The sequence below is a fragment of the Bradysia coprophila genome, unplaced genomic scaffold (genome assembly GCF_014529535.1).
Source record: "Bradysia coprophila strain Holo2 unplaced genomic scaffold, BU_Bcop_v1 contig_476, whole genome shotgun sequence".
In the NCBI taxonomy this organism is placed as follows: domain Eukaryota; kingdom Metazoa; phylum Arthropoda; class Insecta; order Diptera; family Sciaridae; genus Bradysia; species Bradysia coprophila.
Window position 1 is genome coordinate 223,137 of NW_023503727.1, and position 24,769 is coordinate 247,905.

The 24,769-nt window shown below is 39.5% G+C and overlaps 2 protein-coding genes and 1 long non-coding RNA gene across 4 annotated transcripts; 2 read left to right on the forward strand and 1 right to left on the reverse strand.

Annotated features, from left to right (window-relative positions):
* Positions 1-880: 880 nt before the first annotated feature.
* LOC119082553 (chromodomain-helicase-DNA-binding protein Mi-2 homolog) lies at positions 881-8,178 on the reverse strand. Its single transcript, XM_037192067.1, has 7 exons — positions 7,986-8,178; positions 7,186-7,280; positions 6,864-7,113; positions 6,452-6,777; positions 1,376-6,389; positions 1,169-1,308; positions 881-1,101 (listed from the first exon to the last, which is right to left on the reverse strand). The coding sequence occupies exons 1-7, from the start codon at positions 8,020-8,022 to the stop codon at positions 1,099-1,101; spliced, it is 5,865 nt and encodes a 1,954-aa protein (XP_037047962.1). The 5' UTR covers positions 8,023-8,178; the 3' UTR covers positions 881-1,098.
* A 2,866-nt stretch (positions 8,179-11,044) lies between these two features.
* Positions 11,045-11,862, forward strand: LOC119082639. The gene is made up of 2 exons (XR_005088674.1): positions 11,045-11,245; positions 11,432-11,862. It is a non-coding gene; the product is annotated as an uncharacterized LOC119082639 (long non-coding RNA).
* A 971-nt stretch (positions 11,863-12,833) lies between these two features.
* On the forward strand, positions 12,834-24,599 carry LOC119082638 (beta-1,4-N-acetylgalactosaminyltransferase bre-4-like). Of its 2 annotated transcripts, none has more exons than XM_037192206.1 (8): positions 12,834-13,103; positions 19,543-19,775; positions 19,849-20,225; positions 20,287-20,713; positions 20,782-20,904; positions 20,968-21,063; positions 23,970-24,099; positions 24,157-24,599. In XM_037192206.1, exons 2-8 carry the CDS (start codon positions 19,642-19,644, stop codon positions 24,163-24,165), a joined length of 1,296 nt encoding a protein of 431 aa, XP_037048101.1. In that variant the 5' UTR covers positions 12,834-13,103; positions 19,543-19,641; the 3' UTR covers positions 24,166-24,599. The 2 variants fall into 2 exon arrangements, with proteins under 2 accessions (XP_037048101.1, XP_037048099.1); XM_037192204.1 differs by lacking the exon at positions 12,834-13,103 and adding an exon at positions 14,679-14,867.
* Positions 24,600-24,769: the final 170 nt, after the last annotated feature.

The window sequence follows — 24,769 nt, forward strand, 5'->3', positions numbered from 1 at the left end:
GGTCTACCATACAAAGTGACATGTTTTGAATAGAAAGTAGTTTTGTGCTCGGGTGCCTGAGCAGCACAAAACTTTTGGGTAGCATCATTCGAAAGCACAAAACCTAGCTCATAATAATCAGCAACGAAAACCCCCGCCCAAAAAGGTGGGGGCGCTGACGACATATACCTGGACCTATTAGCTAAAAAAAATACCGGGAAAACTAGCATAACCATCGAAATTTCCTTAAAGTTCGTCGAGAACGGGATTCCAATCATATATCAAAGGTTCGAATATGATGTGTAAGGTACCGTTGTAAAGGTTTGAGTCTCTTCTTCTTAAAATTGTGCTTATAAAACCAAAAAAATACGTTACCGAGCTTTCCTAGTAGAAAACATTTCACAAAGGGCCATTTTTGACTCATTTTTTTAAAAGATAAATCAACTTTTCCCGAGAAGGCCCGGGCAAAACATTTTAAATTTAGGAGAAAAATAATCGTTAGAATCACCCCAATCATTTTTAACAAGAAAACCCAATGTTTACGAACTTTTCTAAAAAAAAGTTGTTCGACCGCACCGTGCAATACGTTAACTTTACATGACCTGAATACGACTTTTTCCGAGACTTATCCTCATAAGTCTTCAAATGACTGATCCGATAGACTGCTTCGCTTCCAATGATACAGACCGAATCCCCACTTGAATTTTTGATTTTTATTTTGTCCGACTATAATTGGTACAATTTCATTTAAAATTTACATTGAGATGATGAGAAGTTGAAAATATGGTTGATTGATCCACTGTAATTATAGTCAATCGATTGATGCAGAGCGAATTTCTATAGTTTTATTGCATTTGAACTTAATTCCGAACTTAATTTGGCAAACAAAATGCGGTAAAAATTAAATTAAATAAAAAAAACGAAAAATTTATTTTTTGCGAAAATTGTGAGAAAATAAAAGACAAAAAAAGACTTACAACTACCGCTTGCGTTACCACTAACGCGTTACACTTAATTTCTTCTTTTTTTTATATAAAATTCAATTAAACTATGGAACTAAACATATGAGTCGCAATTGAACGTCCATGATAGATTTGGTGCCGAGAAGGATGAAAAAATTTACTGCAAAAAAAACGAAAACGAAATTTTAATCTCCGCTCCACCATCCAAACGAACTGTTTTCCCTTACCTGTGATGTTGACGATGTAAAGTTATTGGGTTGACCTGGAACCGAAAACTGTGGCCGGAATGATCCGAAATTTGCTGCGGCGCCAGTAAATCCAGCTAAATTGTTGCCTTGGAAACCAGCTGGGAACTGGATCATTGGAGCTGATCGGGAGAGAAATAGAGTCTCGTCAGTGACATTGTCGAACAATAGAATTTACTAAATGCTAACCTGTAGCAGCAGCATTTCCAGCTGTTGCAGCCAATCTCGACAAAATTGATCGTTCAGACATTTGCAATCGTTGTGCAACCGGTGGAATTCGTGCCAAAGTGGCTGGCAAGCGGGACACATCACTTTTCATGTCCGAAAGTAACTCTTCCAGTTGATTTAACACTTTGTGTAGCACAGCATTGGCTGGCTTATTGCCGGCCAACGATTCCTTGCTCAAATGCTGATGAGATTCAGCAAGGCATTCGACTTCGGCGAAACGAGCGTTCAAGGACATTGCCGGATGGTTCGGATCCTGTGACAAATTCAAGTAAGCGGCTCGGCGCAACTGTTCTTCAATGACGAGAGCCTGTTCCAGAAGTTTGAAGCGTCTGGCCAAGAATTTGTTCTTAATTTCGAGGAAGTTCCCTTTGCCCACATCCATTTTGAACGGTTCGTTGATGATAGCAAAACGAATATCGTTCTGGATGTCTTGCCAACGACCGTAGCCGTGGGTCACGATGCCAGCTAATAACCAGTAGTCATGGCGTCTGTGCCATATTTCATATTCACGACCAGGTACGGCAGCCTTTTCCTCATTCAACCATAATGTGTGCAATTCGGTAAAACCACCATCGGCAATGTTAAACATAAAGTTACGTTTGTGCACTTCCAGTTGTTCTTCTTTGATGAATCGCTTCTTGTCCTCATTTTCATCCTTGACAAGAACCACATCATCATCGTCGTCCTCTTCAATTTTTTTCGATTCCTTCACTTCGTCCTTAATTTCAATGGGCTCATCATCAGACTGTTCGTCTTTGATTTCGATTTTTTCGGTAGGTTTTTCCTCACTTGGTGTTGGTTTAGTTTCATCCGTCTCGTCAGTTTTTGTGTTTTCAGGTGACGCTTCAGTGACCTCTACTGGTTTTTCTTCCTTAACTGGTTCAGCTGTTTCTTTTACTTCTTTTTTCACTTCAGTTGCATCTCCATCCTCAGATTTTACTGCCGCTGAGGTTTCTTTCTCGGGTGACTTTTCAGCATCTTTCTCTTCGACGGATTTCTCCTTTTCTTTTTCCTTTTCATCGTCAATCAATTTGACGTCTGCATCAACGTCTAGTGGAGCCGGACTAGGAGCAGCACTCGTTGCTGGTGTTGCACTGGTGCTTGTTGTAGCACTTTTGTCTCCTGTTGGCGTAGCTAGCGGATCCTTTTTCGCAATCGGCTCGCAAGGTTTACGTATCAATTCGGGCATACTGTAATAGCCGTTGATGTGTTCGAATTCTTGAACTTTCTTTCGGATCAAAGACATTACACCGATTCGCGTCAAAACGTGTTGTCGACTTAGACCTTCACGCGGAACTCCATCAGCAAAATTCTCAGAGTTATCAGCACCCGGCTCGCACAAATGTCGCATGAACAACGACACGTAGGCTTTGAAATTTCTCTCTGACTTTCCTCTCAGATCACGCACCAACCATTGTGAATTGAATGCATCCTGTGGTGGCATTCCGTAACGCATGATTGCGTTGAGGAAACTCTTGCGCTGTCTGGCATTGAAGCCCAATACTTCGATGTTTCCACCGACACGAGCCAGCAACGGTGGAAGAGGACGATCACGATCCTCCTTACGTTCCAATCGACGTTTACTTCGTCGACTCAAGTCACCGTTCTCATTCTTTTCATCGAAATCGTCGTCCTCGTTGTCTTCGCCCGATCCAGAGTAGTCGGAATTGTAATCGGACACGGTCTCTTGCCAGTTGGAATCATCACGTGGCTCAGCGGCAACAATGCCTCCATCAGTGTAATTGACTTGTTTACGAACACGCTTTCCTTTGCCTAACGTTCGTCCCATATCTTCTTGATGTTGTTCGTAGTGGTGCCGGAGTAGTTTCACCCAATAAGCTGGATCAGAGTTTTCAGCCTCTTGTTTGATGATTTCCGTTTCCTCTTGTTCCTCATTCTCTTCCTTGGTAGCATAAGATGCGACCTTGAACGATGATAGATACTCGTTAGACCAGCTTTCTTTCTCCTCCAAACCTCGGTTCGAACGATCAAGCAACTCAGCAACGGCCTTGTCATCGTAATGAATGGCTTCGCTGGTTTCATCATTTTCCTTGAACAAATCCTCCGTACCGAACTTGAGAATGTCATCCAGTTCTTGTTTGGAAAATGTCGATCCCTTACCACCCATTCCAGGGCGTACAACCAAATGAGTCAACATCATCTTTCGCTTAGCCACTTGGGTAACACGCTCCTCCACCGAATTTCTGGTAACGAAACGATAGATCATGACCTTGTTTGCTTGACCGATACGATGGGCACGCGAAAATGCCTGAATGTCGTTGTGTGGATTCCAATCCGAATCGTAGATGATGACAGTGTCAGCTGTTGCCAAATTAATACCCAAACCTCCGGCACGAGTGGACAGTAAAAACACAAACTGTGGGGCTCCAGGTGCATTGAAACGATCGATGGCTTCTTGACGAACGTTGCCGGTAATACCGCCATCGATTCGCTCGTATTTGTATCCCTCACCGTCAAGGAAATCTTCGAGAAGATCCAACATTTTGGTCATTTGAGAGAAGATCAACACACGATGGCCCTGCTCTTTCAGCAGCCTCAGCATTTTCGAAAGTAAAACCAATTTGCCAGCAGCTTTTGTCAAACCATCAACATTGTATCCACCACCTGGACCGAGAGGTGCTTCTTCAGCCGCAGCCGGGAACAAGTACGGATGATTGCAACACTTTTTCAGATCCATCATAATGTTCAACAGTGAGCAAGCACCTCCGCCCGATTTTGTGTTCAGTGCGTCGTAATTCTTAGTCAGAATGAATTTGTAGTACTTCTTCTGTAGCGGTGACAGCTCCACCCGAACGATGAATTCAGATTTCGACGGCATGCTCTTCAGTACGTCAGCTTTCAATCGACGCAACATATGCGGTCCAAGCATTTCGTGTAAACGTTTGACCTGTTCCTCCTTGGACACATCGGCAAATTCACTCTGAAATGCGGTCAGATCGTTGAATTTGTTTCGGTTGAGGAAGTTCAACAGATGGTACAATTCCTCCAAATTGTTCTGTAATGGTGTGCCGGTCAGCAGAAGCTTGTAGCTGATGTTGTAGCTGGCCAAATACTTGAAGAATTTACTTTGGTTGCTTTTCAAGCGATGCGCTTCGTCGACAACGAGACACGACCAGTCGATTGAGCCTAAGCATGCCGCATCGATGGAAATCAATTCGTAGCTGGTGATGAGAACGTTGAATTTCACCGAATTTCCTCGTAGTTTCGACGGTTTGTTTCCTCGGACGGCATTTTCGTCGAAAGAAAGTTCATTTTCGCGAATGATAGCGCGTGAATCCTTGTCGCCCACGTACGTGATGCAGTATAGGTCAGGTGCCCACAGTTCAAATTCTCGCTCCCAGTTGATAACGGTCGACAATGGGACGGCAATCAAAAACGGTCCTTTGCAGTGGCCTTCCTTGAAAAGCGAGTACAGGAACGTCGCTGTCTGAATGGTTTTTCCCAGACCCATTTCATCGGCAAGAATTGTGTCGACACCGTTGGCCCACGAGTATCGCAACCAGTTGATGCCTTCCAATTGATAAGGATGCAACTGCATGCCGGTATCGGTTAAATACTGCGGTTGAACTTCGTACTTCTTCTTCAAATCCGTTTGCGGCTTATCCGGCGGTGGTGTATAACGACGTGCAGAATTTTCGTCATCGAATTCGCGGGCTTTGCTTTTGCGTCCCTTCTTCTTTTTACGTACTGAAACGTCAGCGGTGGCCGCAGCTCTCAAATCCATGTAGTATTCGATAGCACTGCGTAAGCCCGGAACCTCGTCGATGTCTTCTTCCCATGTCACCTGATCGTACGGCAATTCTCTCCATTTAACTAAGTACAATGTTCGTCCATCACGCATGCTTCGATGATTGATGACTCGGTGGACAATCAACCATTCCGGTTTCACTCCGTACCGGTAGTACTTCTCTTCCAATTTGTCCTGATTATCCTCATTGTCGCCGGTTCCGTCACGGTGCCGTTGAATACGTTTGTACCGGTTGTCGTCTTCATCGAGCGCCTCTTCCAATTTCGGTGGTTCTTCCATGTCGTATTTGCGCATGTAACACCGGAACATCAACGGATGATAGACATCCAACTGCAGTTCAGTGATCCAATCGCAATGCCAATAAGATTCGTCGAACCATTTGACGAAAAACTCTCGGTATCGAGTGACTTTCGGTTTTTTGGATGTCGATGCCTCGTTCGGAACGGTGACTTCTTTCCAACGCCAAGTCAAAATCTTTTGCACTTTCGTTTTTAGCGGTGGGCAACTACAGCGCGGACAACGCCAATCACCATCTGGGATCTCAGATAACGGCGGATTCAAGCAGAATGTATGGTAGGCTGATGGGCACGAATCACAGCACAACAACTCTCCACCATCTTTGCAAACACGACAGAATTCTTGATGTTCATCGTCGTCTTCTTGATCGCATGTCCCGTCAGCCTCACATGTTGGACACGACCATTTGCCTTCTGGAGCTTCCTCCAATTCTGGATCCAGACACACCAAATGGTAGGCCTTCGGACAGGTGTCACACAATATGATTTCACCGCCTTGTTGACAGACCTCGCAATAGTCCTGATGTTCCGGTTCGCCGTCCTCATTCTCGGGGAATTTGCTCTTGTTCGGCTTCTTCTTCTTCTTCGTTTTCATGCCGATTTTCGTCTTTGCCTTCTTCTTGACAGCCGGCTCCTGGTTGTCATCGACTCGTGCCTTCTCTTTGACTTCCTCTTCGTGCTTTTCGTCGGATTTTTGCAACATTTTTTCGAACTCCAAATCTGAGTCTCTTTCCGATGCACCACTAACTTCGGGATCTTCGTCAGAACTACCGTGTTTCCGTTTACCAAATTTAATCCGTAACGTCGGCACTTTGCTCTGCTTCTTCGACTTTTTGCTACTAGCTCGTCCACGCTTCTTTTTCCTCGACGACTCCTCCTCCTCTTCTTCTTCCTCGTCGTACTCCTCTGCCTGAAACGACAACGTAAACATTTAGAACGTACAGAAGTGGAAACAAGACAAAATTGTCATACCTTTTCCGATGTTCTACCACGCGATCTGCTGGGTTTTGGAATGTATTGTGGTGATCGGGATCTTACAGCCTGTTCCTCCTCTTCTTCTTCTCGGGTTTCCTCTGCTTGCAAATTCGGATTCTCCTCGCAAAATTCTCGCCATTTCGCGGCGACCAACATCATCAATTTAGACATTGGAACTTTCGGATTTTCCTTCTGAAGTATTGGACGCACGTGCTGCTGGAACATTTTGTAGGTGACCAGATTTTGGTAGTCGCTTTCCGTGTACTCGATATCCACATCGGTTAATTCAAAAGTGCTGCACACTTCTTCAATGGTAGGCATACCTGAAAATCGTTTTGGTTCATTGGTTAATCACGTTGGATGGGTCAAGAGAACGATAGGATGAATGATAGGACAATTTGGTACTTACTTGAATCAGCTGATGTCGATGCCTTAGCCTTTTCAGCCTCCTTCCGTCGGCGACCTTTCTTGCTGCTGGGAGTAGCGAAATCTGAATCGACAACTTCCTCTTCAGGTTCCTTGAAATCGCTTTCTTCACCACTTCCATTCTTCTTCCGCTTCTTCTTTTTACGACCCTTCTCCTTGTCCGACTTAGCCTTTCGCTTTTTGCCCTTCTTCCGTTTCGTGCCGTGTTCCGGTTCATAATCATCGTCGTCTTCCTATTTCGTTTCGATTGAAAGAAAAACCGTTTTGTTAGACATTCAACAGTTCCCCTTCAGAGCGACATTTACCTTGCTCACATTGGCAGCAATGTTAGCGAGATTTTCGTCAGAATCGTTGGAAAGCTCAGCAGCAGCCTCTTCTCTCGGTTCATCATCCTCCTCAGCTGGAAATTTATTTTAAATTATCAATCAATCACAACACTCAAAAATCGCAGAAATTAAAAATTCCAACAGCAAATGGAAGAGCAGTCGTTCACTGAAAATGTTGTATTCCCCCCCAGCGATATACTAATTTAATTGGTCTGAACGTAAAAAAATGAACGCTGCGGTGGAGCTGTTAGTGTTCGATATAAACGAATTATCGATAATTTTCCTTCGCGATGTCAGATATTACACAAAAATTCGAAATTTTGTTTACTTGGAACAATTGGAATTTTCAAATATTAGAAATAGAAAACAATTATCGACTTCACATCCACTTCAATGGAATTCGAATTGATGAGTGACTATTAGAGCGATTTCGTGGCATCCATCTTGACATATCAAAATGCATCAAAAAAATCCATTATAATCAACCAAATAATTCTAAAATTCTTGAATTTGTTTTTAAATGCATTATCACGCACACTTGAACACAAACAAACGAAATGTTTGAAATATCACAATAGATTCCACATTACCGATTTATAATAACAAAACACCGATTGTTGAAATTTGCACTATTTTTGAATGGAAAATTGCAAAAAAAAAAATTTCCAATAATAATTTTTCTGCATCTGCTGCTATTTTTTTCCGAATGGATCAATGTGCTCACCAAAGCCGTTCCAATGGAAAGGTTCACAAAACACTCGCAATTTCAGTCAACTAACCTGCATAAGATTCCTCATTTTCTTCGTCAGAAGCCATCGCGACGTTCAACTTTCAGCCCTAATGGTTTTAATTAGGAACTGTTGTTTAAATAACTCAATTAAAACTAGCGACAAAACGCACTATTTCTTTTGGTCTTAATGGAGCATTGATGGCGGACCGCTTTTTTTGACCGCTTTTACGCTAATGAGAGACGTATAGATGTGAATAGAGAAAGAAGAGAGAACTTGTTTACTTCAAGGACCAGTTTTTTCATTGTTTTGGATGTTCGTTCAACTGTTGGTTTCGTTCACTGGTTTGTCATCAGTTCAGTGGGTTCAGTGTTTGACTTTCTGTTTCTATAGTAGGGGCGCATTGCAGTCAATTTTTTCTTATGAATTTAATTTTCAATTTTTAAGAAATTCTTTCATTTTTGGGGCACTTTCAAAGGTGTGTGGTAATTTGGCACACGGTGCTAAAACAACGCATTTTTCAACTACGTCATTAAGTCGATAACATGGCTAAGAAGCATTTGCAGCAATAAACTTGCGTGTGCGAGTTCACCTTTTACGTAGTTTAAAAGTGCATTCTTTTTGCACCGTGTGCCAGATTCCCTTTCAAATTCTTTTATGTTACCGAAAATCATAAATTTTTATTACCTAGCAAAAGGGATAGGATTTTAGCGACGCATTCCAAGAACTGGCAAAGGAACAGAAACGCAGTGGCATTATCCCAACATAACAACTTGAATTTATATGAGAATTTTGACAAGGTTCTGAAAAAACAACCACGGATGCGGGTGACACTAAATTTTATAAACGCACTCACAGATAGTGTGAGAGAAATCAACTTAAAGAAAATATTTTTTAGGAAAATACGGAATTTTGTTTTTGTTAAGTTGCATTTTTCAAATAAACTTCTAAGCCGTTGACGCGATTTGTGTGACCGCCTTCGTCATCAACTCAGAGTTGTCTTAACCTGTTTTTTCAGAACCTTCAATTTTGGATTAATGCGTCGTGGAGCAAGGTTCTGAAAGAACAGGTTAAGACAACTCTGAGTTGATCACGAAGGCTGTGACACACAAATTGCGTCAACGGCTACGAAGTTTAAATATGAAAAGAACAACTTAACAAAAACAGAATTCTGCATTTTCCTAAAAAATCTTTTCTTCAAGTTGATTTCACACACAATCTGTCACCCGCCTTCGTGGCTGTCTTAACCTGTTCTTTCAGAACCTTTTCGTGGAAACGTATTAATCAAGTAACAGATATGATGATTATATGGCAGTAGTACAAGAATTTTTCGTTTTTCGAGGTGATCAAAGGCTCTATACCAGGCAAAAGATCCAAGGCTGTATAGACTGTTATGATCAGAGCGAGAAAACCGAAGACTAGTTATTAAAACCAAAGTTCTGAAAGAACAGGTTAAGACAACCACGAAGGCGGGTGACACCAAATTTTGTAAACAGATAGTGTGAGAAATCAACTTAAAGAAAATATTTTTCTCGAAAATTCAGAATTTTGTTTTTGTCAATTTGGGTTTTTCATATAAACTTCGCAGCCGTTGACGCATTTGTGTGTCACCGCCATCGTGATCAGCTCAGAGGCTTCTTAACCTGTTCTTTCAGAACCTTGATTAAAACTTGCCTTGGGGTACTTGTCAAAGTATTTGCTTCTCTTTCAACGTGCTACGTTGAGAGCGAGAGGACTGAAGACCAGTTTATTATAACTTGCCTTGGGGTACTTGTCAAAATATATCTTTCTCTTTCATCATAACACTCTATACTTGGGGAGCAACTCCATCTATTTTGTTAAATTAAAAATATGAACTGCCTCCAATGGAAAACTGTAGCAATGTTTTCACAGTTTCACAGAAAAAGATCTCTTTTAAGATAGCGCAATTTTGGAAACTAAAGCTCAAATGTAATGGCTTACTAATGACAGCTCCTTATTTTTTGTGAGCCAACTTTGCGTGACATTTTCGATCAAGTTGTCCATGAAAACATTGTTTTTTTATGAAACGAAAGAAAACAGAGAGCGTCAATCAGTGACAGTATTGAAAACTATAGATCACTAAAATGACCGCTGGCGTGACGATAGAGTGGTGTCGGGGAATCTCGCACACGCGATCATAGTATGCGTCCTTTTACGACATGTAACGAAAAGTCATGACTGTGCGAGATTCACCACTTAGATGTGAATCTCGCACACCATGAATTTGTGTGGTGTGCGAGATTACCCTACCCCGATAGAGTGTTATGATGAAAGAGAAGAAGATAGATGAAAGAGAAGAAGATATTTTGACAAGTACCCCAAGGCAAGTTAAAATGAACTGGTCTTCTGTCCTCTCGCTCTCAACGTACCACGTTGAAAGAGAAGAAGATATTTTGACAAGTATCCCAAGGCAAGTTAAAATAAACTGGTCTTCTATCCTCTCGCTCTCAACGTACCTCGTTGAAAGAGAAGCAAATACTTTGACAAGTACCCCAAGGCAAGTTTTAATAAGTAGTCTTCGGTTTTCTCGCTCTGATCATAACAGTCTATCGACGGTTCGGTTTTGTGTGCAAACTAATGACAACCAACTTTGCTTCTAAGGGAATTTCCCGTATTTAGTTCATTTACATTCATTTCAAAGAATTGGACGCACTCACTTATTCATTACCATGTGAAATTGTGACGTTGGTTTCAATTAGTTTGCACACTTTTCCCCACCATTCCTCACGTTTCCGTCATCAGTTTCACCAAACGAAGAGATCTATTGCTCGAATCAACGCTCTTTACCAGAGAGACGTTATTTCACCAGAAAAGTAAGAGCAAATAATTTACTGATAACAATTGTGGCGCCTCTTCAGGTCAATGGAGGTTTCCTATTGCTTCGGAAATTTTCGTCCATTCTATGAAATTTCGATGATAAACAAATATTTTTTTTATCGATTTTTCCGTCTGATTACAAAGGTGTCTGATAAATATCAACGCGAAATTTCGACCGATTATCACATTAGTAATCGGTCCGAAAATAAACAACAAAAGATAAAGTTAACTCCACGGCCAACAGCGATACCACAAAATGATAAATATGGTTGATCTTCATCGATGTCATTAGTTTACCGAAAATTGTCAACTGCAATCATACATTTTTATACAATGAAGTCGGTCGTTTTTGTCATTCTCGTGTCATTTGGGACAATTGCGGCTGTTGGTGGATCTGCCACATCTATATCAACTCTGTCATCGGTATTAAAATCACCGAAATCATTGGAAGATTTGGCCATTGTTGATGAATTGTAAATGAAAACTGTCATAGCGATCTAGCTTACAAGCACTAACATTGAACAAAATTTGGATTCTAATGGAATCATGGTAGACTATACTAGACTATGCATTTTTGGAGGCTAGAGTGCTATGGAGCCGTTCATTCTATTAAAACAATATCAATTTCTCATAAAATTATTACTTTCTTTGTAAAACAGTTTAACAAACTGTCCTGACGCGAGTCTTCACGTAGACCTTTGTATATCAGCAGCTAATCCAGGTGACGGTGCAGACGCGTGTGTGATGGGCCTTCTTTTATTGAATTGCACCGCAAGAGCTATTACAGCTAACCCCACATGTTCTGGTGCTATAGAAGCAACAGCTGCCGTGACACGACTTAGGCTAGCCCATGAAGCGGAATGTGCTGCTCAAGATAACTCTTCTGTTTCAGTTGTTGCTGGACTTTCCACGGTAATTATTATGACGTGTTTTAACCTACTTCAATGACAAAGGGTAATGTAACGTATGTAAGTAGTCAATTATGTAACATCATAAGTTTTGATTCACTAAGATTTTCGTTGATTTTGAGCGTAACAATTGTGATAATTCGAACGAAAAATAAAAATGAAAGGATTTTGTGCTTGAAACATTTTGTGTCTTTTTATTGTAACTTTTCAAAAAGACGGGTACGAAGATCGTAGAAATGCTTGAAAAATAACATCAAATTTTCACCATACATTTTGTCACCATTTTTCCCGGGTACACATGATTCACAAAGCTGTAAACTTTGGAGACCTAGGTCAGGCAGATTGACATTTTATTAGATACGCGGGAACAGTTAGGGATGTATACAGTTTGGAAGGTCGCGCAGATACAAATACGCTCGTGACACACCACACTTGACGATAATATGGCGGATTTTGATACAAAAATTCACAACTCATGATGATAATCGTCGCAGTGATGATGCGGTGAATTTTTCAATATGTAAAATCATCAAATGTGTCAACCAATGAAACTATAAACCAGGTATGGTCTATTCATACAAACCGGAGGACATAGCGATTTCATATAAACAAACTCACCTCTCACTTGTGTTGACGCAAGGCTGTATACTTTGGGGAGGTCACGCAGATGCAGATACGCGGGTTACACACCACGTTTCATACAAAAAATTCACCACGCCATACAAATTCAATTTTGGTGAATTTGTTTGTATGGAAAAGGTGTGTTCCCGCGTATCTAATAAAATGGCGATCTGCGTGACCTCCCCAAAGTATACAGCCTTGGTGTTGACGTTCATTGGTGTTAACCACGTATCTGATCCGCGTGACCTATCCAAAGTTTTCCCAAAATTTTTCATCCGACCTATTTAAGTGGCATAATAATACATGACCGAAGCACCAAACGATATCTTTTTTACTACAATTCACGCCATAAGTGCGCTCCAGAAGTTAAAAATCAAATAAAACAGCATGACAGACGGCCCAGACGGCACAACACAACTTTAACAAAAAGTGAACGAACTAAAATTGAGCGAGAAGTGGTTACAATATTCTCTCTCTCAAATCATGATGGTCCGTTTTGAAGTTTAGCCATCATCATTAAATGATTCTTTAGTCGTGTACACTGTACACAGTACGAGCTTGACGTACTTTCATTTCAATACTCCACCAAAACATTTATTATTTTCATTAAGTCTAATTTATGTGTGATGAAGATCGTTAAACGTGTGATAATACGACGTATTTGGTATTGTTTGATCAGTTGTCGTCGTTAAAATGATTGAAAACGAGTAAAATTTGTTGGAAGATATTAATTGATTGAAAGTACAACACAGTGCGTATTGGTTCTAATACACTTGGTCAGGCTGACATACTGATAAAATCGGTAAGAACTTTTTATATTTTATCATTTCAAGCGGTCAATTGGTCGGCAAATTATTCGTATTTCCATTAGAAAATATTTCGATTTTCCACATCAAAAAAAATGTAACGAAAGTTACATAAGCCCAAATATATGCGCAAATTTGGTGCATTCCGATGTATTATATTATTTTCCACTGCAATATAATGGCGATGTCTATATATATAAACACATAGGTATATATCTCGCATATGTACATTCGAAAAGTGGACACAATGAAATACATTAATTGATTGATAACACAGTTTGATTGTCTGACCTACTCAAATTGTTTTGTTCCGTCGAAACCATCAAATCGTTTCGGTTTTATCGTTGTATCCAATGTCCACTCGAAGGATTTATCGTAACAGTTTGATGAATTAAAATACCAGATGCTCAACATACCATTGAGTGATTCTAATCTCAAAGTTAATTTCGATAAATAATTGAAATTGAAACGCGCGAACAACATATACCCGATCATTTATTCCGATTAGGCTATGGAAAGTGTAATTAGCTGGAAATCGATTTCCTATTAGCTGTCGATTTCGAGAAAATTATCGAAAATAAAATGGTTTTGTCCATAGCATCTGCTACCAAGCAGTGGAACAGATTTTCCAAGAGGAACCTGGTTGCATACTATTTTGTCATTATAAAAGATGAGAGTTGCCGGTGTATACTACATTTTGGACACACATGCTCTAGATGTTGACAGTATTTTGGTTTCGATACGTTTCATCTAAGTGTTTTACACTTTGCCGGTTGCTGTGACTTGTCGACTTTAGGCACCCTTGGAAGTCAGTAAAGAAGTCGTGGAATTTTTAAAAATCAAAAATCAAATTAAAATTTTTTAAATTTTATTTGGAGGTAACCCCCGACTCCTTTACTGCTTTCCAGGGTGTCTAAAGTTCCAGCGAGAGCATTATTCAGCAAAGTGTTAAAGAATAATATTTGACAATTTGTGCGAATTTCTATAAATCTGTTTGAACTGACCTATTGCACAGCACTGCTACTAGCACGAACATAGAAAATATTCGGAGGCTGATGAAATCACAGTAGGCACTGCGTTTCTGTTATACAAATAGATAACTTGCTTTCGTTGTATGAGTTTAAACATACAATACAAACAATCCTAAGCGGTAGCTCGTATCACTAAAGCCTCCAAATTTGACACTTGTCAATTCAGAGCTGTGCCTATTGTCTACATTCTAAAGTGCCACTTTAGAGCTCTCATTAAATTTATACTTGTGGCGTCTGTTCTAGTGCTTGGTTCAGTGCTATGTTTTGTCCGTACCGCAATAATTATCGTGTTCGAACTGGATAAATATTTTTGTTCTCCACACACAAGTTAAAGTTCAATGAAAAGGGTATGAGAGGACACGATACTACAATGTACACAATAATGGGATATAAATCATTGGGTTCGTGCGTAACTTTCATTTTTAAAGTAAATATTGGTTTAACAATAACGAATGTAATTTGTCAGTAATTGACAACGAACAAACAAATTTCGAAACAAAACAACACAAAAACTTTGAATCTGTGATTACACAACGTAACACGTGCAGTGGAATTTGATATGGTACTTTGGATATACTTTTGTCTTAGTTAGAGTTTAGTCACTGTTCGATTAGCTATTAGTTTGGAACGGCTATTCAGAAAGGGTTTTCGATATTCAAACGTATTGATTCAGTTGTTGGTGACTGTACGTTCCGGATTGACTGACGGTTCTGTTTATCAGATTAAATGGTAACTTTCTGGTGATGTTTGAAAGTGTCGTGTGGCTTAAATTTCCGGCTTCCGTTCGTAAATTAGCGGAATTATTTCAAAGTCCCTTTCCATATCGCAAAACCAATACCCTTTTCCACTCTGTGCCTGACATGTTTCATGAAAGTGGAGATATGAAAACCTTGACAAATAGGCATTGGGGAATCTGGCACACGCGATCATAGTATGCGCCCTTTAACTACATGTAACGAAAAGTCATGACTGTGCCAGATTCGCCCCTTAGAGGTGAATCTGACACACCATCAGATTACCCCACACCCAGTAACTGTTTTCTTAAACGAAGAAATTTTTAAAACGAAATTTCCAGTTGAAGTCGACCAGTTGAAAACTCAAATATTTAATTGGTCCGGCAATCAAGGTTGTAAGCTTTGGGGAGATCACGCTCCATTGCATTAGAGACGCGGGAACACATGTTTTCCATTAAAAAAACCACCGAAATCGAAATTGTATAGGTCTGTTCCAAGGTCATTGAAAATGTCAACCGTCATCCACAGAGAAGCCAAGACGCTCACTTTGAAGTTTTAACAGAGTTTGTTTATTGTGGTTTTATGTCTGCTTCTGTGCACGATCCGGTTGTCTTCAGCCTGTCAAAAATTCATTTTTATCGTACGATTCAACAGACCTATGGAGGTCTATGGAGGTGTGCCACGCCACCCGTTTATGACTCCTAAAAATTTTACAACCTTGGGTGCGACAGACCTTTTAATAAAAATGTTGCTCGTCATTTGGGACTAATGCACCATTTTCGATATTCTGCGGTGTGTGAAGGTCGAGATATAAAGTATAAAGCATAAGCTCTATAACGTCATTTACATCCCAAGGCAAAGCTTCGGCCCATTAAAACAAAATCGATAGGCTCTCACCGTTCTCACCTCTGTTAATTTGTCGTACACTTTATTCCAAGTAAGTGTAAACACGAACTGGCCGAACGAACATGATTTCATCCATAGTATAGAGATCGGTTTTCATATAAATATTGATGAAGTCATCCTCTATGGATGAAATTTGACAGTAATTTGACAATTCGTATGGCCTCGGAACAAACCTATGGCTTCGATCTGTGGCCTTACCTGACCTTATCTACACATAGTAGTCGTACTTAAAACATTTCAATGTCAACGTGCCAAAGAGAGTGTTAAATTTACGTTAGCCATACGCAAGTAATTTACTTGAATTTCTGGTACTATTCTGTGAACGATTTTGTCAAAAGTTTCTGTCGTTTCTGAAAACTTATGGTGAGTTTCTCATATTAATTGCGTGATTGGCGTTGATTTCATTTTGTTTTTGTTTTTCACTGACTTAGTTTGTCAAATCGCAACTGAAAACAGGATAAGCAATTTGAAACTCGTCTAGGTCTATAAACAGTGTATAGAGGGCTCGTAATTGGTATGTCCATCTGACTTTGTTTTTTCTGAAAATCAAACCCGAACTGACAATTCTGGGCTACCTGACATCGCCCGATGGGACTTTTGTATGAAAAATTCAATCTTTCGGTCCTTTCGAAAGTTGTTTGGCTAACAGCGCCCTTGGCTGCTTTTTGTAGCCAGTCCAGGGTCCAGCCCTGCCTGCTATAATTCGACTATTTCCGACTCTTTGGTCGATCTTTTCGAAACAGTAAGTCTCTATACCGAAACCGATTCATTCTGATGTTCCTAAGTCATCTCAGAAATTGGCTATTCATTCATTACATTTGTGACAAGGACTTCCGAAACTAATTAGCGGAAACATGAGCGCCAAGTTATTGTACGCTCTGTCCATGAAAGTGGGTGGTGTGACGAGGTGTGCGTCTTAAGAGTGATATCGCCAAATCTTCATGTGATTAGGGAACAAGCGGTCTCCGATTTTAATGAGTGATAGCTCGTTGGATTCGTCTTTCAATTCTAGGAAACACGCATCTTTCACTTTTTCTTAAAAAAATTGTTTTCTTTGAAAAGCGCTCAAAAGTGAAGACATGCCAGAGGGTACCGAAAACAGTTTTTCGACAATAACTCAAGAAAAAATTGTTTTAAATTGTTGTGATGTTGTACGAATGTCGGCCTTGAAAAGACCTACAGGTAGAGTATATGCACCGCTTGGTGCGAGTAGATCCACAAGAGTAACGACTAAAAATGTAGTGAATGATCGGAGAGTCCGCCTTCTCTGCAGCTTCGATGTTCCACGAAACTGAGTATGGGGTGTTGTAGCTGGCCTCACCCACTATCGTTCCACATATAAATGAACCCCGTACTTTTGTGCTGCAAGCCCACAGAAGTGTTGGAAAAAAAGTTGGTGCCAAAATGCAGATTTTTTCCTTCTTTCCGGGGGCACTACAGCTGGAACAGCATCTGGAACGGTACTATAGCAGTCATTTTTTATCGTCAACTATTCTTTTACGTTATCAATACAAACATAGCTAACGCCGACCCGTACGAAACACCTATTCGTATCAAAAGCTTTTAATGTGAAACTCTTCATTTCTCTTACTTCATTTTCTTCTCTGCTGAAAAACTATTCTTCCTTTTAAATCACTTACATTATCCACTCTTTGCCTTGTTATCATATACAATTAAATTGCCGGAGGCAATATAGACAGCCCCGTACGAAGTCAACTTTCATAAATTCCTATTTAAACAGCTATATACCGCTATATTTACCTATATTTCACTGTAAATAAACATTTCACAGAGGAATATATGCTATATGCCTGTATATAGCTCAATATAGCTGTATATAGGTATATATAGATGTCCATATATGGAATCCCTGAAACCCCTCACACTTAACACATTATTTCCATGTTAACAGAAACTCTCTAAGCATCATTTTTCCCAATATATATCACTTTTATTAAAATCCAATATGGCCGCCGGCAGCCATTTTGTTAGGAGACCGGAAATAGTACCGACGCTTTACATTCGTTAATACCTTTCAAACAAAAAAAATTCATGAAATTCGGTCAAAATTTACTCGAGATATTGACAAAATACTCCACGTTCACTGTAAGGCCGAGTAGCCAGATAAGAGCTCACTCCAAGAGACCTAGCTCACGCTCCGGAGAACATAATTTCATAAAAATTTTTTTCCCTGATTGGAACGGTCAATACCTGTCTAATAAAGCTAAAACAGACGAAATATGTTCAAATGTGGCCGACCTACAAGCAAAAACTGCTTGCCGCCCTGTGCCTGTTTCACACCAAGGGGTTTAACTCACAAGTCGGTCATCCGATTTCCATAAACTTTTTTTTTGTCGATCGGTATTGTAAGTACCTTTTATTTGACGTATCACTTACAAGTTTAACGTTTAAATGTCCGGAGATATCTTCGAAAAACCGTAAAGCACTTATTGGGCCACAGCTCGGGAGGGGTCGATCTAAAATCACTCATCTTCGAACTTAGCCTGTCTTTTGACATTACCAAACGGGAAAAAAAAGAATTTTCAAAATCGGATGCGTTTTACTCAAGTTATCGTGCAGACAGACAGACGGACAGACAGACGGACGGACGGACATTTTTTTTCTTGCTGATTTGGCATCTCTGGACAACCACAATAGGTTTCCCCTTACTCAGGGAGTCCAATTCGACGTGTTACAAACGTATGCGTAAACCTATAAAACCCCAGTACTTCGTACGGGTCTAAAAACGCGTCGCTATGCCACGAATATATCATATCCAGTGTTAGTAATTCGAGTGAAAAATTATTAAATTTTTCTCGGAGGATTTTAGTCAAAAAAAGTGTTAGCGTATGCGCAGATGACCTCAGGACTCCGGAACAGTAATTAGTTTTTCATTCGGACCAATATTTGCTATGTGATAGGAGTTTGGAAAACCGTTCGCTCCCACTTGATCATATCGTTTTTCCAAACTTCTGTCACGTAGCAAATATTGGTTCGATTGGAAAACTAATCACCTGAAGATTTGGTGATATCACTCTTAATTACATGTCTTCACTAAATCAATAGTTGAACGCGTTAAATAACGGTGGCCTCATGTGAAGGACATATATTTTACTGTTGAGTCTTCGGCATGTGATGGCAACATAAACGTACCGCATTTTAAGTTTTTACGTTCTCATTCGTTTTTCGCTTTATTCCTTCGTTCCACTCGTTCCATATGCATTTCTATGTGGACTAAACCAATATTTTGAACGTGAAAAGTTATGATGCGGTGCGTTTAAAATTTTCAAATCAGGCATATAGTGCAATAATATGCGGCTACAATTGATTCCATCGACAAACAACAAATACATTTTTTTACATTGACACGTTCGTACAGCCACTTTTCAATATAAAATTTTTGTGCTTGACCTCGATTGAATACGACCTGTATTCTATTAAAAACTTGTCTCTGATAAGGTTCACAAAAATTACGTTCACTTAGTGTGGTATGTTAGCTATGGTAGAGTAACCGTTCGTTGGGAATACTTCAAATGTTTCTTTCGCTCAAATCGTGACAATCAAACATTCCATTTGTGACAATGAATGTTACAATACGCTGTGTTAGGCCAAATAGCATTACAATTGAAACGATCTGCTCTCCATTTGAAGTGGACTGACGATCGTTTACCTAAGAAGATATTTGTCTTTAACACGCCTACATTGTCATTGACAACATTAGACATTTTCCTTTAAACAAATTCATCTTTCTCGTGCCGATCCAGGTGGCTCGATTACTTAAATGTTCCTTCCCGCGAAAACATCCACAAAATAATGCTGTGTTGAAAGGTCAATCTAATGGACCGGATCATTTTAAATTTCCGATGGCTAATTGTGGTCGCTCGTACTTCATCAAGGCTGCGCTGCTGGCCGGCACATTGCTGGTGCTGTTAAATCTGTACAATTACCGGCTCGAATCAAATACAACACCAGCATCAATGTCATCAGCACATGGAAGGTACATATATAGGGTGGACGAGCTGCTCTCAATTTGAATAGTTTCTGCAAATAAAATGTCTCGGAAATTTCAGTTTCGCACAGCAATGGCCGAAACGAACACGATCAAGTTTCTCAATTTCACATTTCACTCATCGGTCGACGACAAACAGCAGTCATTCGACCGACAACACCACTAATGTCGCACATAGCAGCGACAGTGCAACATTCTCTACAACCAATACTTCCAATCTAAACGATGCAAAAAACAAAGTGATATTAGAGAGCGATATCTCATTAGTTAAGTTGAATAGTTCTAAGTCAAATGAATCACTTGAAATGTCCGCCATGACTTCGAGAGCAAGCACTGACAATTTGGATAGTGTCGACAATTCGACAAAGTCTCAGTTCGTGCAGAAGATAATGTCAACGCTTGGTCTGAACCACTGTCCTCCAATTCCACCAGATTTAGGTAACGATATGACAGGTGGCACTGAAACGCAATCCGATTACATCCATTTATCCATTTTCAGTTGGAAGCATCGAAGTGAACACAACACTCGAAAATATGAAAATTATTGAATCTCGCTTCATTCGAAAATTGCTGCCTGGTGGCTGGTACAAACCGAAGGAGTGTAAAGCAAAGGATCGCGTTGCAATCATAATTCCGTACCGCGATCGACCTCAACATCTGCCCATTTTTCTCGCCAACATTCATCCGTTCCTGATGAAACAGCAGATCGAATATGGAATATTTTTGATTGAACAGGTCAGCGATGGCGGACTGTTCAATCGGGCAGCTTTGATGAATGTTGGTTTCGTCGAAGCACAAAAACTGGCCGACTGGGATTGCTTCATATTCCATGACATTGATTTACTTCCGATGGACGATAGGAATTTATATAATTGCCCCGATCAGCCGAGGCACATGTCGGTGGCCGTGGACACCATGGGATTTAAGTAAGTTGTTTTTTTTTCGAGGGTCAGTTTTGACGGAAATTTAATCGCGGCACACGGAATACTTTCAGATTGCCATACAGTTCCATTTTCGGTGGTGTCTCGGCTATGACAAAGAAACAGTTCCAAAAAGTGAACGGATTCTCCAATGGGTTTTGGGGCTGGGGTGGTGAAGATGATGATATGAGTAATCGGTATGGGACAGACATTCTTAATCGCCTAATTTGGCCACGATGTCATCGCATTTTCGTTTTCAGATTGAAGCATGTGGGTTTCCACATTGCACGGTATCCAATAAATATCGCAAGGTATACGATGCTGAACCATCGGAAGGAGAAGGCGAATCCTAAGAGGTGAGTGTTATACGGTTAATTAGGAGCTCGGTAATCTCCGCCTATCTTGTGTTAAATAAGTGGAGCGATGGAGTGATGCTTTAAAACTTAGCTGCGTCACGACTGACTACTTTGAATTAGTAGTACAATCGACTCTAGAAGCGATCGTAACGCCACCATTCATTCAAATGTTTAGAAGATGAGGCGACATAACTACACGGTCAATATCGTCAGGAACGATATTATCGTTTTTTGGACGAAAGTATCGTTTTTTAGACGATAGTATCGTTTTTTAGACGATAGTATTGTCCAAAAAACGATAGTATCGTTTTTTAGACGATACTATCGTCTAAAAAACGATATTATCGTCCAAAAAAATTTCATCCAGGACGATAATATTGTCTAAAATTATAAATTTTAAAATATTTTCAGGACGATATTATCGTTTTCTTGACGATATCATCGTTTAAAAAAACGATAATATCGTTTTTAAACGATAATATCGTTTTTTTTTTTGGACGATACTATCGTTTTTTTTATGATACTATCGTCTAAAAAACGATATTATCGTTCAAAAAATGATAATATCGTCCTGGATGAAAATATCCGCTGGACGATATTATCGTTATTTTCTTTTTCTGAACAAATTTATCGTTATTTTGGACGATATTATCGTCCTGTGCGATAATTTTTGGGACGATAATATCGTTCTGGATAGTCCTGGTCGTTCTGGATAATATCGTTTTTAATAAATTTATATTTTAAAATTTGAGATGATAATATCGTCCAGGACTATAATATCGTTTTTAATTTATTTAAAATAAAAATTCTAGACGATAATATCGTCCTGGGCGATATTATCGTTCTGGATGGTTGTTGAAGACGAAACACAAAATCTTGTAGATAAACACCTTTTTATAGACGGCAAATATATATTAAACATAGCTAACGCCGACCCGTACGAAACACCTATTCGTATCAAAAGCCTTTAATGTGAAACTCTTCATTTTTCTTACTTCATTTTCTTCTCTGCTGAAAAACTATTCTTCCTTTTAAATCACTTCCATTATCCACTCTTTGCCTTGTTATCATATACAACTAAATTGCCGGAGGCAATATAGACAGCCCCGTACGAAGTCAAATTTCATAAATTCCTATTTAAACAGCCATATACCGCTATATTTACCTATATTTCACTATAAATAAACATTTCACAGATAAATATATGCTATTATATAGCTCTATATGCCTGTATATAGTTCAATATAGCTGTATATAGGTATATATAGATGTCCATATATGGAATCCCTGAAACCCCTCACACTTAACACATTATTTCCATGTTAACAGAAACTCTCTAAGCATCATTTTCCCACTTTATATCGTTTTACTAAAATCCAATATGGCCGCCGGCAGCCATTTTGTTAGAAGACCGGAAATAGTACCGACGCTTTACATTCGTTAATACCTTTCAAACAAAAAAAAATTCATGAAATTCGGTCAAAATTTACTCGAGATATTGTCAAAATACACCACGTTCACTGTACTTCCGAGTAGCCAGATAAGAGCTCACTCCAAGAGACCTAGCTCACGCTCCGGAGAACATAATTTCATAAAATTTTTTCCCTAACTGGTACGGTCAATACCTATCTAATAAAGCTAAAACAGACGAAATATGTTCAAATTTGGCCGACCTACAAGCAAAAACTGCTTGCCGCCCTGTGCCTGTTCCACACCAAGGGGTCTAACTCACGAGTCGGTCATCCGATTTCCATAAACTTTTTTGTTGTCGATCGGTATTGTAAATACCTTTTATTTGACGTATCACTTACAAGTTTAACGTTTAAATGTCCGGAGATATCTTCGGGAAACCGTAAAGCACTTATTGGGCCCCAGCTCAGGAGGGGTCGATCCAAAATCACTCATCTTCGAACTTAGCCTGTCTTTTGACATTACCAAACGAGAAAAAAAAGAATTTTCAAAATCGGATGCGTTTTACTCAAGTTATCGTGCAGACAGGCAGACGGACAGACAGACGGACATTTTTTTTTCGCGGATTTGGCATCTCTAGACAACCACAATAGGTTTCCCCTTACTCAGGGAGTCCAATTCGACGTGTTTCAAACGTATGCGTAAACCTATAAGACCCCAGTACTTCGTACGGGTCTAAAAATTGGTTCACTTGGTTCAGTAAATTTAAATTTTATATAGAAAAATTACACAGACTAATTATGAGACGATGCAAGAAAAAAAAATAACTCCTAACTTCCGATACCGTTCCGGCGCCCGGCTCGCATTGCGGCCCTCCGCTTTTGCAAACGCTTTTTATGTACAATCAAAGTTGGTATTCATTTCGTAAAAAGATGAATTATTTAGGGACGAACTAAACGCCTTTTTTAAACACTGATGTGTAGGTGATTTCCTCTGACAATTGTTTTTCGATATTTTGGAAGAGAATTCGGTTCTTGCTGCACCTCTGAGTAAAATTGAGTCCTGGACAATATTACCACCCAAAACTAAACGATAATATCGTCCTGGGCGATATTATCGTTTTTTTAAACGATAGTATCTTCCTGGACGATATTATCGTTTTGGACGATATTATCGTACAGAAAACGAAAATATCCATTAGATTTTCTAGAACGGTAATATCGTCCAGAAAACGATAATATCGTTTTTTGAACGATAATATCGACAAGAAAGACAATATTTTAGAATTTTTCAATTTAGACGATATTATCGTCCTGGATGAAAATTTTTTGGACGATAATATCGTTTTTTTGGACGATAGTATCGTCTAAAAAACGATAATATTGTTCCTGACGATATTGACGGTGTGGAAATGTCCCGCCACCGTTTAGAATTATAGATTTTAATTCAACAGGACCGTTTCCACAACTAATCCGTCGGTTCATTCATTGTTCTAGATACGAGAAGTTGGTAACCGGAGCCAAAAAATACGACGTGGAAGGTTTAAATTCACTCGAATATAAAATCCACTACTTAGAAAAGAAGATTCTTTACACATGGGTGCTTGTCGAAATTAAGCAGGATTCGGTAAGTGTAGCTACCCGGCACAAATGGGATTGATTTTATTTTTCTCTCACATTACAGGGCAGCTGATGAAAGTTTCCTCTTTCGTTTTTGTTTGACTGAAAGTGATGGATTCGCCTGCGTCAAACGAAAATGGAATCCGACAGAATGGTAAAATTGCAAAGCCAAAAATTGGTTTTAGTCACAATCGTTCTGTTTGTTAAATTAATTGTGATTTTGTGTGTGAGAAGACAAAAAACAAAAACAGCAAAACCGTGGCCTAAGTGCGTGGCATTTTCTAGTTAAATTATAATTTCAACGGCACGTTGAAATGTGACAGCAAAAAAAGAGAGAAAAACATTCAAAACTCAAATTCCTATTTTAGATATTTCAAGCAACAATAATTAGCAGAAAAAATCCCTTGCAAATGGGGGACAACAAGCAACCAACAACAATAAAATAATAAGAAAATTGATAGAAAACAGTCATAACGTAACAACCATTAGAGAAATAAAATCAGTTTACGGTTCGAAAGAGAAAATTGAAAGAAAAGAGTAATGACTGCGGTGGATGACGGTGCGGTTTTTATCCATTGAGTAATATCGATCTTGAGCACTACCATTTCACAAGCGAAATATTTATGAAGGAACGTGATGAAGTGCCATCATTAAACAGCACAAAAGTGAGTTTTAGA